Source organism: Mugil cephalus, chromosome 17 (assembly GCF_022458985.1).
Source record: "Mugil cephalus isolate CIBA_MC_2020 chromosome 17, CIBA_Mcephalus_1.1, whole genome shotgun sequence".
NCBI lineage: Eukaryota > Metazoa > Chordata > Actinopteri > Mugiliformes > Mugilidae > Mugil > Mugil cephalus.
In genome coordinates, this window is record NC_061786.1 from 18,944,837 (window position 1) to 18,959,279 (window position 14,443).

Sequence of the window (14,443 nt, forward strand, 5' to 3'; positions counted from 1 at the left end):
GGGAGGGAGGGTATTTGGGACTTGTCACGCTCTGGCATTGGCTCGGTTCTGGTCGGTGGTGAATGCAGATGGCTCTGCTCTCGTCGGCAGAGCCATCTGGCAGGACTTTGGGTCTGAGCCTTGCCATTCGGAAAAAACCCTTTTGTTTTTTCTGTTTGACATCCACAGCATCGCTTCTGCATCGTTTCCCAAACTGCAAAATCGGGCCGAGAGTCACATCACAGTCGCACTTTTAAAGAAACATTAGTGTCCTATTGACTTGTTATTATCGTCTCACTTTTGATATAACAGCCCTGCACTAACTTTACACTAGATTACACTGGCTTCAATATGGTTACAGCATCCAGCATTTATTTAAAATGTAAAACATTTAAATCATACAAGATCATACAGTTGAGTTACCACCGTTTCAACATGAACCGGACACTATATGTATGCAGGGGGAGTATGCAAGTGAACTTGTGTATTTACTTGCAGTCTTGCAGAAAAGCCCTTCCTGTCTCACACAATTTAATATTCAGTAGCTGAGATGGAACCGTTTCGATCGGCCACAAACTGAATAATACTTGATTAACTGCAAACTACTCTGATAATTCACACAATTCGCATACGAAGACGTCTCAACATTCACTTTTATTCAACAGCTCGAATGCTGTTTTTGTTTTGTATATGTTTTTTCTTTACATTCAGATTCCTGGTAAAACCACCAACCAATATAGAGATATATCCCCCTCAGAGAATTTTCACTGTTTATTTTGAAAATAGATTCAGCTGCAGGCCTATGAGGAAGTGTGCACCTTTTGCTTTCCTGCAGAAAGTCCAACAGAAACACAGCTGAGCTGCTGTATTTATCTGAATTAGCGATTAACGCGCTGGATGCTCTAGCTCCTGTTTGTGAGGTGTGTTACGCTGGAGAATTTTCTACTTGTTTGTGCATCTGTCACAGACAAACAGACGAAACCATCTGAGCCAGACGCGATAGTTCAGCCCGTCTGTCACGGGCTCCGTACAAAGCCTCTCTGGCCGGCCCCCACCCCCAGACAGGCCACCGGTGGAATGCTGCGCCTGGTATTCTCCCAGAGCCGAGGGCCGAGCCGAGCGGCCTGAAATACGACCAGGCCCCTGTCTAAACACGCGTTTCACCATGGGTGTGTTCTGGGCCGTACTGACGGCGGAAACACCTCGAATTGGGAAAAGTCCCCGTATGGCCGGTCGCACCCGCACAGTGTGAATTTAGTGGCTCGTTATCACCCTTAATGATTAATTAGATTATATGTACATTTGACACATACAATTAACACATGGCTACTGTTGATGGACAGATACATAGATAAAAAATAAAAATAGAAAATAAAAACACAATATAGAATGTATATATATATATTATTCTATTTATCTTAATTCTAGGGTCGTATCTCTTGATATTTAGTACTTTTTTACAAAATTAGAGTCTTAATGTTTTTTGTGAAGCATATTCTTATTAGATTTCATACATTTCTGGTCAAGTTTATTTTTTGCCCCTCATCTTCTGATATTGATTATCAGCTGATCCAAGTCTCAATCTTCAACTAAATTCCTCCCTTGCAGATTCCTCAAGCCTTTTCTTGTCTTTCTTTTATTCTCCTAGATTTGTTGTGCATTGTGTGACTGTATTAAGTCCAATAAATAGGGCTGTTAAAGCCGATGTAGTGTCGAGAATCAATGGAAAACCTGTGTTCTCTACCACAGAAATGGGCTTTTCGTCCAATGCCATAAACTCTCTGTTGCAGCCTTTACTTGATTGTACTCATTGTATAGCCAAACACGTTGGTACTGTTGAATGACGACCTGCTTCTACCAACTCGCCAACACGTTGCACAATTTACAAACTTCTGTCTGACTGATTTAATTTACCAGAGTGGCTTTGAGACTAGCCAACCACAACTAACGCAGAAGAAGTAGTAGATTTCTCCATCTTCTCCGTTTCTTTTTCTGTTTTTTTTTTTTTTGGGCAGCTTTGACACTCCCCGACTGCCACTAAACCACAAGATGAAGAAGAAACAGTTGACGTCTTCTTCTGCTTTTTCTTCTTTGGTTTGTTTTGCAGAAGAAGAAAGTAGTTTTGATGCTACAATGACTTGGTTTATGAAAGAGCTAAAATAAACAACTACAAAATATATATATATTTTTTTTAAAAATGCTTGGCCCCCGATTCAAGTTTGGACATCCCTTCTTCTTATTAGCCATATTTTAGTTCGAGAACGTTTATCCTAAGTGTTTATCCAAATCCTAAATTGACGCAGAAGCGATGGCAACAGCCCAGAACCTAAACAGACCCGAGCACCGTATCTGACGTGCACCTCCTCAGAAATGTAGCTGTGCTAGAGCTGTGATTGGTTCGCTTGGTAGTAGCATGTTTCTGCTTCAATATTAACAGCCGCTTCTCCATATTCGCAATTTTTTAATCGATTGGAGATGAGTTTTGGACCAATAAAGATGGAACACCTTGAGGAAAGGTTCAGGGATACGAACGTTTGCATGACTTGTGTTGGCAAAATTTTGGCAATTGTTTCAGTTGCATTGTTGAAAGCGAAGCAGGAAGTGGAAACAAATATTAACCCGACTGGCAAAAAACAAAAAAGACACAGCGCTGACTAGTGTTTGGGTGGTGTTGTTACAGAGTGAGCATTTAAGTATAAATGTCCTGCACCAACATTAAGGCGTCTGTGTCCTGCAGTGCTCTTAAAGAGTCGTTGTGGAATATTTTTATCTGAAGGAGACATCTTTACTACAGGTAGCTTCAGATTTACGCAGACACTTATCCCCCGGTCTGACGTGGTGATTTATCACGCGTCAGATCTCGTTTCTTTATATGGCTCCAGTCAGAAGATTGCTCAGGGTTGATAAAGCTTTCTTCTCTGCTGCATCATACATACGAACAGGCCACTTCCCTTTTACAGCTTTACTTCTCAGGTTGGTTATTCAGGAAGTGTAAAACGAGACACAGGTTTTGAAGCGTGTACTCTGTTTCTCTGAATCTGAAAGTTGAACCGCTGTGCCTTGGTGCAAAACAGAATAAATGCCCCTTTTTTTTTTTAAAGTTTCTTTTTTTAGAGAGTGGATATTTGTTTGCTCGTGGAATCAGCTGCAGAGCTTTGTGTGGGTTTGTGTTTATACATTTGCAGCGTTGAAAGGTGGCCATGCTGGAGGGTTTTATGGTTTACGGGCGATTTAGCCGCCCGTCCCGTCACTTCACTCCCATGGATTAGCCAGCATCCCGTCTTGACCTGGATTTGGAAGTCATCCTACTCTGGCACAGAAAATTCACAAGCGACCGATTCTTCTTAATATCGCTCACTGAAAATTGTCTCAACGTGAGGCTGGTAAAACTAAAGATATTTGAAAATGTGCAACTTAAGCACCGACTAAATCAAAAGTCATTAATAGCTTTATATTTAACGGTTCACTTATGAGTAACAGTTGAGTAGAGTCCAACCTCTGCCTGCTGACTAACACTCTCCATGTGTTGACCCAATGACCTGTAAATTTAGGGAGATGTTAGTTTGGATTTTAGTTGACGAATATCTAGATGACTGTTTGAAAATGCAGTGACGCTGATTTCGTCTGACGGGCGAGCCAACATTTTACAGAACTGCATCATCATCCGGCTGACATTTATTGTTTTAATGCCCATGCAGGCCCGAGCCGCTAAGTCCCGTCCCATTAGAGCACCGTGTCACGTTATGTCATCTCTTAGCTTGTTATTTTTAAAGTCAATTTAACTCCAAGTGGAAAACACTCACTCAGGTCTCAGCAACTTAAGGGTTTGTATTGACAAATTCAGGTTTGGCAGAGCAGTAGTTCCCCTAAATCATTGCTTAACAGGTTATTATGTTATTATTTCAGATTAGTTAGTCAAACATTTGGCCTTTCGAGTGTCTTAAAATAGTCATAAATACGCACCAGAATAAATGTCACCGGCAAATATCAGAAGAGAAACACGTTTTCTTGAACATGACATAGACACAAATCCTCACAATAGAGGAGATAAGTTAAGCTGAACAACAGTGATGAAAGCAGCAGAAGTAGCTTTATTATTTGTTGCTTTGCTGAAAGTTGTTGTTGTTGTGTCTTTCAGGCTCGCAACATACAGACAGGAGAACTCGCTGCTGTGAAGATCATAAAGTTGGAACCGGGTAAGTGTCATCTTCTCTCCCTCTCTCTCATTATCCCAACTTTTCTCATCACAATGAACGTGAACAGCTGTTTTTACAATCTCTACAACACATTTTCCATATTTATGAATGGGATGAATTAAAATCCTGACAAAAAATCTCTATACACCTAAAATCAGTTCACTTCAAATGTATGTGCTCAGTATTGATGGCCGTAGTTTGGTATCTATTGGTATAAGAAATATTAACACTGAATCCTATGAAACATTATTTTACCCGTTGATCAAACCGCTGAAGAAGAAAATGTAAATGTCTGAGGGACCTGAGCTGCATTGAGGATGACAGGAGAACGTTTCTGACTGTGCCCAGCGTCGGGGTCTGTGCTGGCGATGACCTAGTGACAGAGTTAGCGCGATCCAGATTAGTGGGATTTACCGAGAGGGCTTTGTACCACCAGCATCCAGACAGAGCTCAGCTGATTACCAAGCCAGGGAAGGAAGAGATTCGCTTCTGTTTGTTTTCTCTTTCATTCATCACGTCTCAATATGCACGATATGCTCGATACATTTTCATCCTAGGTTTGTTTTTGTTTTCTCACCAATGATCTCGTTCGGTGTTTTAACCTATAAACTCAACGTAATGAAGCTGAAATCCGTTTCCCTTTGTCTGATCAGTTGAAATGTCTTGAGCCTAAATGTAAGACTTGCACATTGTGCATGATATCAGAGGAGAGAGGATTAGAGTGTCAGAAGATCAGGAGGGGCTAGCTGCAAGTTGAAAGAAAGATTTAATCTTTCTGTGTTCTTGCCGTCATGATCTTTGAGAGTAGAAATTGTAATATTGTAAATCAGGTAAAATATATATGAATAGTTCAGACGCAGTAAAATGTAAATAGTTCCTTTACATATACACCAGATGTGCAGCTCTGAGTAGGTTTTAAATCCAGCTCGTGTTTGCCTTACTCTTGTTTGCTTTATTTATTTTTTTTAAACAAGGATTAACATAGCCTGCGTCATCCCGTTTTAAAGAGGACCGTCTTTTCTTTTTACCCCAGCTTTTTTTTCACTCGTAAGAGTCACTCCTCTCTGAGTTTGAGGTAAACAGCTTTTGGGTGGACCGTGCAATCAAACAGGTTAGACTAGGAGGAGTGACGCTGGGATGAAGCAAAGGACGGAGTTAGGAGTGGTGAAACCCTCTGACTGCAGGGATCAGATCGTTTATAAATAATGACCATTAAGGACTTCTTTTTCTTTTCTTTCATTTTGGCTGTCTTCAAACTGCTTTGGGCATCTTTTTCTAACTTAGTTCCTCTTATGACGGTTAAGTTTTCAGCATTGTGCGCTTTGCGCCCACTTCCTGACTCTTCACGTTATAAATTCTGCTGCAAGACGTTAAAGAGCGGTGCAGTTTCTCTCAGCCATGCCAGCAAATTTTACTTTCTATAAGACTGTCACGTCAGGACATAAGCACGGACTTGTAAAAATACCTCTTAGGTTGGTGGTTGAATAGTCAGAAGAAGAAAAAAAAAACAACACACACCGCCGCCTTCTTTCATAAATGTAATTATAATGCACCTAAAATCACCTCGACGTGACATTGGTCAGCGCTGAAAAACTCGTGCTGAATTGAAACCCGACACTCGCAGCGAGATTGTGTACGTTCAGAGCAGAAGGAAGCGCTCAGTCTGAGGGGAAGTGGCTACGCTCTTCGGCCTCGAGTCCCCAAGAAGAGAAGATTGCGGGACTTGTCATATATATGTTTTTTTTTTTTTTGTTTTGTTTTGTTTTTTCTTTCCAAGGTCAGAGTCATGTCAGTGAAATCGCTCACATTTTCTGTGGCTCTTCGAAGGCGTCCGTTAACAAATACACTGGAAAACGTAGGTGTAGAACAGTAGTTCAGCCTCACGTGAAGTGAAGTGTGGTATTTTTAGAGTAGTAACACGTTTGCCATCATTTACACTGAAGCTGTTACTTCAAATGTGAGGCATTCGTGACCCTGTTTACATGTCAGTGATAGACGAGAAGGTTCAGACTGAATAGTGCAACATGTCACTTTCACAGTTGAGCATATACTCCTTTAGTCTTAATACAGGAATGTCAAGTAGGGCGTTTCTCCAATTGATTAATCTATTGTTTATTTTAATCCGTTGATTAACCACCAAATATTTAACCAATTAAACTCAAACGTAATTATAGTACAATGTTTACACATGATATCTACAAATAAAGAGCCCATTTCAAACAAGAGTCTCATTTATTCATCATTGACCTAATTAGGAAACTTGCAGTTTTAATATGTTTTGTTATTAATGAGCAGAGACATAATTTAACTTTAATGATTTGTGCCGATTGCATTTGCAGCTGTATCACTTCTCTGCAAAAAAAACTACTTTTAGCCACTTAAAGTGCAACGTCAGTAGAAGTCCACATCATTTAGTTGTATCTGTATAAAAGAACATGAACAAGCTGTTTAGTACAGTGGGATGCAACATTACAATCAGTATCTGTCCTAGTTATTGGGAATATTACTCATAAAATAACCAGCCGGTGATCAGACAAAAGTCCAAATACCGACGCTACTGTCTCATAGTTTCACGGTTGGAAATCCTGCAGAAATTCTCTCTTCTCTGTTGAAACGCTCATGCATGACGGCCGGGGCCACAAGGGGCTGGTGGTTAAATTTTTACTAATTGTGAAACTTATTGTTTTTTCTGAAAAGTATTCCCACGCTGTTCATGTTCAGTTTTGGACTTTTTTTTTTTTTTTTTGGTAATTTTCTGCATTCTTGGCACCAGGAGGAGAAACCGTAACGCAGGGTGAATGTAAACACTGAGACACGTCAACCTATTCCAGGCAACTTGTTGCTGCTCTGATGCCTAAAAAAAACAATAAGACTGCGTAATACATCCTCTTAATCCTCCTACTGGTGACTTGCTCTTTCTTTTGCGTAATAAAACATCTGACACATAGTTTTTTGACCTGTCATCACATTAAAAAAATAAAAAAAAAAGGTCATCCTATTTGTGGCTTGGAATAATCTGATTAGAAGACACTAGATGTTTTCTCATATACTATTCTATATATAACAATAACCGGTGTGCACACGTGTTGCTTTAGATCAGATAAGACGTGTTGATAGTCAAACCTCATGAGTCTTGTGATGACACTCGATACTGCAAAGTCTTTACTTCAAAGCAAGTGGAAGTAGTTTTAGTGGCCGGCTGTTTTTATTGGTTGGATGCTTTTGCATGTGGTAGCGTTCTCAACCGGTTTTTAATTCAGACGCTCACGTGAGAGAGACCAAAACCTCCCCAGACAAACTGTTATTGCTCGATAAAGAGCCCGTGTGAGGTATCTGCGTTCATCGTGTTTTCCTCCCCGAGTTCAAATATCCCCACGTCTCTTTAATTGACTCGGACCACGAGACACCTGGTTCAGTTTCTGGAGCTATGTGCCGCGTGCAGTTCAAGGTTAAGCGCTAATAGCCAAAAATTTGCTCGACTCGCCTGAGTCGTCGGCCTCAGGATTCAGACCCGTGTTTGCGAGGCACGACTGACACATTCGGTCACGTGCCTGGGAAAAGAAAAGAAATATTGTCCGTAGTTTCCACCTCCGCTAATGTGCGGCCTGTTGTTTTGATTTTAATGTTTCTTGGCAGAGTGCGTGTGCATTAAATGAGCTTAATCTGGCCCGCTGCCTACGATGACAGTCTGTTGATAGAGCGCTGAAGCTGGCAGAGTCTGCTAGATCTTAACCTCCTGTTAATGTATTCCAGGGCTGTGTCTCTCCACAATTGGGAGCAGCTGGTCTTACATATTTTTGTCTTTTTGCTTCCTACTGGTCGGATATGTTAAAAAGCGCGTTGCCGAAACTGGAAAGTAGCCTGGATATCGGCCTATACCAAATAAACTTTTAAAAGTACAAGATGTTCTTCCTAATGTTATTGGCTGTTCTGTAATCTGCCGTATTTGCACAGAGATTATTAGAGGTATGGAGCCACAGAGAAGCAAATACGGGGACGAGTTTGCTCTGTGGTCTTTTTTTTTCAAGTGTGGTTAACCCGAAAAAGGAAAGATTTGAGTGTTTCCTAAAGTTGAATTCAGACTTTGTTCTAGTGTCAACAATATTAGTTTTGTTGAGTCCGCACCGAAAACAAATTATTTTTAATTTCGCGACGCCGTCATTTTTAAGACAAAGCAGCTCCCTGTGCAGAAAAAACGAAAATAATTTGTGTCCGTGTGTCTGTGTGATTTCTCCCTCTGTTTCCAGGGGATGACTTTTCCATCATACAGCAGGAAATCTTCATGGTGAAGGAATGCATGCACCACAATATTGTGGCCTACTTTGGGAGCTACCTCTGGTAAGAGCCAACTCACAATACTCCTGCTTTGTCATTTTATACTCTGTGTGTTTTCTCCCCTCTCTCTCTCCAGTATAACAGTTGTGGAATTCATATGTAACTGTCAGAAGGATTTAACAAGCCGTCGCCCGAAACTCACATGTTGTGTTTAATTACTTAGTCACGCCGGTGTGTGAAAGTATGACTCAGGCTATTCATCTGCGCTGGCTGGTGCTGACGAGGCCCCTTCAGCACCAGGATGCCTGCTCTCATGTTTTTAATGGAGCCGGTGTTTTGCGGCTGGCATCTCGGAGGAAGCAGGTCCAATCCGCCCACGGTCGCCTCCTCAGACTTCCAACAGGTTTAACTGGATCAGGAGCCTCTGAACTCTTTTATGCGCTCGTCTTATCACAGCGGGCATGTCTTGGAAGAGTCTTGCCACACAGGTTACAGTGAACCCTTAACGAGCGCCCCATCATGGATTAATTATAATAAAATCAGATTAATTGTATTAAAAGAATGTATTTGTTTTTGGAGAAAGCAGTGGCCACGTTGTGTTTTAAAAGCTTTCAACAGTTGGTTGAAAGCTTGTTGCATCGTCATCTCAAAGTTGTATCACTTCCTCTTATTATTAATGACCTGTGAATGGATTACATCATTTCTTATTTAAATGTTCTGCCGGGCATTCACTGCCAGCTTTAAAATAAAAACCAAAACAAGCCACAACTTAAAAGACGAGCCTTATAGTCCAAACATTTACCCCAACACTTTGCTTTGCCTTTGCTTCCTACCACCAAAACTCACTTTGCTGATAGCGAGCTTGGAGAACCGGGTGGACCACGGAGGAGCTGTGTCACTGATGACAGTGTTTTCTCTTCAAACTCAGAGCCTCCAAGAAGAGCTAGCTCTTTCCACACACTACCAAATTATTGTGTTACGCTTGTTTCACTTGTAACCATCCGAGTTTGGAAATGAATAACAGGGTTGCCTAGGCAACTGTAGATATGTATATTTATCCACTATCTTTATCCCATGATGAAACCTTTACTCCCCCCTCCCCTGCCCACCCCCCGATGGGAGCGGCCTCTTCCAGCAAAGTATTAGAGGCCGTATTTAGGGCACGAGGAGTAACTGAATGCTAAGAGTGTGAACATAAACACACGCTGTGAAGTTTGTAATCGAACAGATCTCGACCCAGTTCGTCACCTATGCGAGTTTATGGATTAACGTGTTGGATAACGTGTTGCTCTGCACCGTCTCCACAATAAAAACACCTAATGGTTGAATGGCGTTCTCTTCCTCCAGTAGATCTCGTCTGTACATTCAGTGCCACGGTTCATTTAACTTTTAGTGGCAGGATGTGGTGGCCTAACACCTCACTAGGATTCTTAGTATGTTGTTTTTTTTTCCTTTTATCATTCACCCGCTTCTGGTTACTTGTTGTTTTTCTAGCAAGTTTGCAGTGTTGCTTCATGGATGAATTGTGGATTTGTACAGCCTTAAAAAAACATATCATTTAATTATGTATTGTTACTTTGCTTTCTTCAGTCGAGAGAAACTTTGGATATGCATGGAGTACTGCGGCGGAGGATCTCTGCAGGACATCTATCATGGTGAGCTCTTCTCTTCTTCATAGCTAAGAAGATGCATTTGTCATCACTTTATGTTGCTATCGTGTGATCCATCTCTTGCCTTTCACGCCTTTTGCAAACATCGAGTGAATTTGTATCTTTCCAGTGACTGGACCTTTATCAGAGCTTCAGATAGCGTATGTCAGCAGAGAGACCTTGCAGGTAATTTGAGTTTTAGATCATGTTTTTTATTAAATACCATATAGTCTGTGGTTTAACGGCTCGTTACATATTGCTTTCATTTCCTTTGCAGGGCCTGAGTTATCTGCACAGCAAGGGCAAGATGCACCGAGACATCAAGGTATCGTCGGTTTTTTTACCACACAACTATTTTTATCCCAAGTCAGACGCAGATTAAAACTAAAATCTTTAAGCAGCAGTTTTTGCAAAATAATAAAAAAAAAGGAGGAAGAGGGTAAAAAGAAAAGTAAGACGTTTGAGACGGACGGAAGGAAGTAGCAGTAGCTCAGCTTCAGAACTATTAATGTCTAGAGGTCAGGCTTGTCTCTGACGCAGCATTGCAGCAGATGTGTGAGCTGACGTCACAGGAAAAGCATGGGTGAGGATGTGCTCACTCGAAGGCATGTGACCACTGTCCTCCTTCTGGGGGGGGGGGTTTTGAGGTTGAGCTAAAACTTGACGGTGTTTGATGCATGCACGAAGCAGCCGATGCCTCGCTCGCATGTGTTATCGTAAAGGTCAGGGCTGGACGTATTATCTTTTCTCAGCCCTACGCAGCAAGCACTTCCTGTTTCCTCTGCTCTCACCCCAGGATGCCTCCAGAGAGTCTGTCAGTCACAGCCAACAGAAACACTGTCGGTGGAACTGTCAAAAAACCCATCGGCCCGATTGTATTTGATGTCAGATCAGTAACAGATCAGGAGTGAACGCATCAGCCTGGCACATGAATCTCTGACTCTTGACACTAAAATATTATCACGGCCTCTCTCTTATTTTCTAATAAAATGAATGTGTTTTCGTTCAACAGGGTGCCAACATACTTCTCACAGACAACGGAGATGTGAAGTTAGGTAAGCGGCTCTTCGGCATCTTAATTCCCAAGGACTTGAACTCCTCGGTAGCTTTTCAGTCGCATGTGCATTACGTAACCTGAAAAGCCCTGTCGCTCCATGTTACAGCTGACTTTGGAGTTGCAGCCAAAATAACAGCCACCATTGCCAAACGAAAGTCCTTCATTGGAACACCTTATTGGTGAGTGTGTCACCCCTCACAAAACAAGCCTTTGTGCCCTTCATAGGTTTTTGTTAATCTAATTCAAAGGAACCGTGATTAAAGACTTTCAGCCACATTTTAGAATATTTTTTTTTAGACGGATGCTTCACCTGAACGACACAAGTTCAGATTCCCACAGTAGTGTCCTGGAGAAAGAGACGAATCCCTCAGACACCGGCCTCTCTTCTGTCACCGAGACAAACCTCTTATTCACTGTCACTATTAGTGGATTACCACAATCTTAAAATGCCCTTGTATCCGCGCTTCCTAGAAACTTTTAGCACCGGGAACGTTTTTCAAGGAAGCAAATGTTTCTTTAGATTGATGTTTGTCTAAATACCTGTGATGCAACTGTGCATCTACCTGCTCCACGTCACGTCCAGCATTCAAGTCATGCTGCCGTTGATTGTGATAATAAAACATATTTAAAACACGCAAAACACTAGGCTGAAAGTAAGCAGAAGTTGATGTTGAGGTGAACATAATAAAATACTAATAAACCAGTCAAAAGTAGCCTGAAAGTGTTTCCACCTTTTTGTGAGAACAGTAACTTCCCCTTCCCCCTAATTTAATTTATACCCTGATACCTGTTGGTTTCTGTTTTTAATTCCGACTAAACTAACCAGCCTTGGGTCCTTGCTACGGAGCAGCCTGTGATGCCTTGTCTCGACTTTGTTCAGGATGGCTCCAGAAGTGGCGGCGGTGGAGAAGAACGGTGGCTACAACCAGCTGTGTGACATCTGGGCCGTTGGCATCACGTCCATAGAGCTGGCCGAGCTGCAGCCTCCGATGTTCGACCTGCACCCGATGAGGTGCGATTTGTTTTACCGCCACCACCAAAAAAAAAAAAAAGAGAGATCAGTCGAAGCTTCCTCAAACGATTCCTAGGCTGCTTCCTGCCTTTGTGTGCCTCCAATGTTTTATCGCGTCTTTTGATTACTTCAACGGTCATCCGGCTTTAAGCAAATTTTATTTGTGATATATTTAGAAGGTTTTTCAGGCATTTTTTTTTTCTTTCCCCACTTTCTTTTTCTTCCTCAGGGCCTTGTTTTTGATGTCGAAGAGTAGCTTCCAGCCTCCCAAGCTAAAAGACAAAAATAAATGGTGAGTGTCTCCGGAAATAATCAGTCTGCTATTGTGGGATCACGATACGAAATTGTATATTTTGCTGTTAGCTGATAGCGGGAATAATCACTGTGTTAAAACAAAATGATCTTCTCCCACAGGTCTGCTGGCTTCCACAACTTTGTCAAAGTGTCTCTAACAAAGAACCCAAAGAAGCGGCCAACTGCAGAGAAACTTCTATCGGTAATAAATCTTTCTTTTTTATCTGCGATGTGAGATTGAAACGTTTATCCTCCGCAGCTGTTATTTATTTCTTTGTCCTGAATATTTCATACTAAAAAAAAAAAAAGAAAAAGAGAAAAGTCTCAGTCATGGCAGGATCTCAGTTGATCTGCGCTTCTGTGTGGTTTGGCTCCGTTTCCAGCTGTTTGACATTTGGTCGGATTCTTCAGCGTTCGATAGTTACATATTAATTAAAGCCGTATAGTTATGTCATTTAAAGTGCCTGAAAAGGCAGCTGAAGTTCAGATTGCGACTGCTTTTGATTTCTAGGTCTTTTATCGTTATTTACACGGCACCAGTCGTTACTCTGACAGTAAAACTGGAACTATTCTACTTCCATGGCTCTTGTGTGTCAGATGAGGGATGTCGAGCTGCTGATAAAAACAGAAAATGTGTGATTACGCTAACGACCTTTAACGTTGCATTGTTTCTTGCAGCATGTGTTTGTGGCCCAGACGGGTTTGACACGGCGGCTCGCTGTCGACCTCCTCGATAAGATGAACAACCCAGACAACCACCAACATTACAGCGAAGCGGACGACGACGACCTCGAGGTAGCAAAGAGAACGATCTGGAAACATGCACAAGATCGATAGTTAAAACCATCTGAAGCTTTAAAAAAAAAAATAATGGTGTTATATTTGAATGGAGCCTTGTCATAAAACAGGCTCCACAAACACTGACAGACTCTATCAGGAGTGAATGTAAATATTAGAGCAGCTTGGCTCTCCAGCAGCTTAGCAATATAAGATAATCGTTGAGCTTCTTTTACCCAGGAAAACTCCCCCACATCTTGATTCTGTCCCATTGACGTTATTATTCCAACTGGAATTAGCATCACACACTATGTGGCAGCCAAAGAGGTGGTACCAGTGCCTTTTTAAAAGACCATTGTGCTTTTCTCCCCCTGACAGCAGTGGCACTGTCTTAGCCACGATGCGTTCGGAGAAAAAAAAAAAAAAATCCTGAAGGCTATTGACTGCGAGCAATGGAGCTTGTTACAAACACACAGACTCTGGGATGCATAATAATGTGATGACGCAAAAAAAGAAAAGCACTTCTCTGCTGCCCTTTATCCTTTAACTTGAGCTGCAAGTTTCAGAATTGATTTTTTTACAGATTATTTAGACGGTCACGTTTCTAACCCTGCTTCTACTTTCTGTCCTCTCGACCGTTTTTGTTTCAGCCCGTCTCTGTTGTCAGACACACCATCAAACAAACGACCACCAGCAAACAGGCCAGAGCTGAGAAGACGCGCTCAGAGATGGACTGTAAGTGAACAACAAACAAACAAACAAACAAACAAAAAAAAAAAATCCCCAAACCGGCAGCCCTCCTCTGCTTTGCATCTGTCCCGTCATTGGTCGGCGTGTCAGTCAGCTTTGCCCGCTTAGGTCGGTAGAGAGGTCCCGTAGCTCGTCTGAGGATCACCCCGCTAATCCTGCAGCAATGACTGGCACTTCTCCAGACCTCAGCATGCGGTGGTGTGTGTAAAAATAGCCCGAGGGTTCACGGAAGAAAAAGTGGATCGAGCAGAGTCCACGATGCTCCGGGGGTAGCACATGTTCCAACTGAAAATATGTGAAATGGCTTGTCTGAAGGGTCATTAAAGCGTCCGGAGGAGTTAAGTTTTTATTGGGGCTTATCCAGGCTGATTGATTGTGTAACTTCCCGTTGTATAACCCTTCAGAGAAGAAGTTGTGTGTTTGTGTTGTTGTTGTTGTCGCCGTAAGTGAAGGT

General features: G+C 41.9%; 1 protein-coding gene across 10 annotated transcripts in view; it reads left to right on the plus strand.

The window, feature by feature from the left end:
• Nucleotides 1-14,443, plus strand: part of map4k5 (mitogen-activated protein kinase kinase kinase kinase 5) — a 31,118-nt gene that overhangs the window by 2,042 nt on the left and 14,633 nt on the right. For 9 of the 10 annotated variants that reach the window (XM_047610253.1, XM_047610251.1, XM_047610257.1 and 6 more), the window contains exons 3-14: nt 4,118-4,175; nt 8,423-8,513; nt 10,041-10,105; nt 10,230-10,285; nt 10,377-10,424; nt 11,112-11,154; nt 11,263-11,335; nt 12,037-12,168; nt 12,398-12,460; nt 12,583-12,664; nt 13,141-13,257; nt 13,890-13,974. In XM_047610253.1, coding sequence (XP_047466209.1) covers nt 4,118-4,175; nt 8,423-8,513; nt 10,041-10,105; nt 10,230-10,285; nt 10,377-10,424; nt 11,112-11,154; nt 11,263-11,335; nt 12,037-12,168; nt 12,398-12,460; nt 12,583-12,664; nt 13,141-13,257; nt 13,890-13,974 — 913 coding nt within the window. Of the gene's footprint in view, nt 1-4,117; nt 4,176-8,422; nt 8,514-10,040; nt 10,106-10,229; nt 10,286-10,376; nt 10,425-11,111; nt 11,155-11,262; nt 11,336-11,982; nt 12,169-12,397; nt 12,461-12,582; nt 12,665-13,140; nt 13,258-13,889; nt 13,975-14,443 lie in introns of those variants that run through there. The other variant, XM_047610261.1, reaches the window with a different exon arrangement.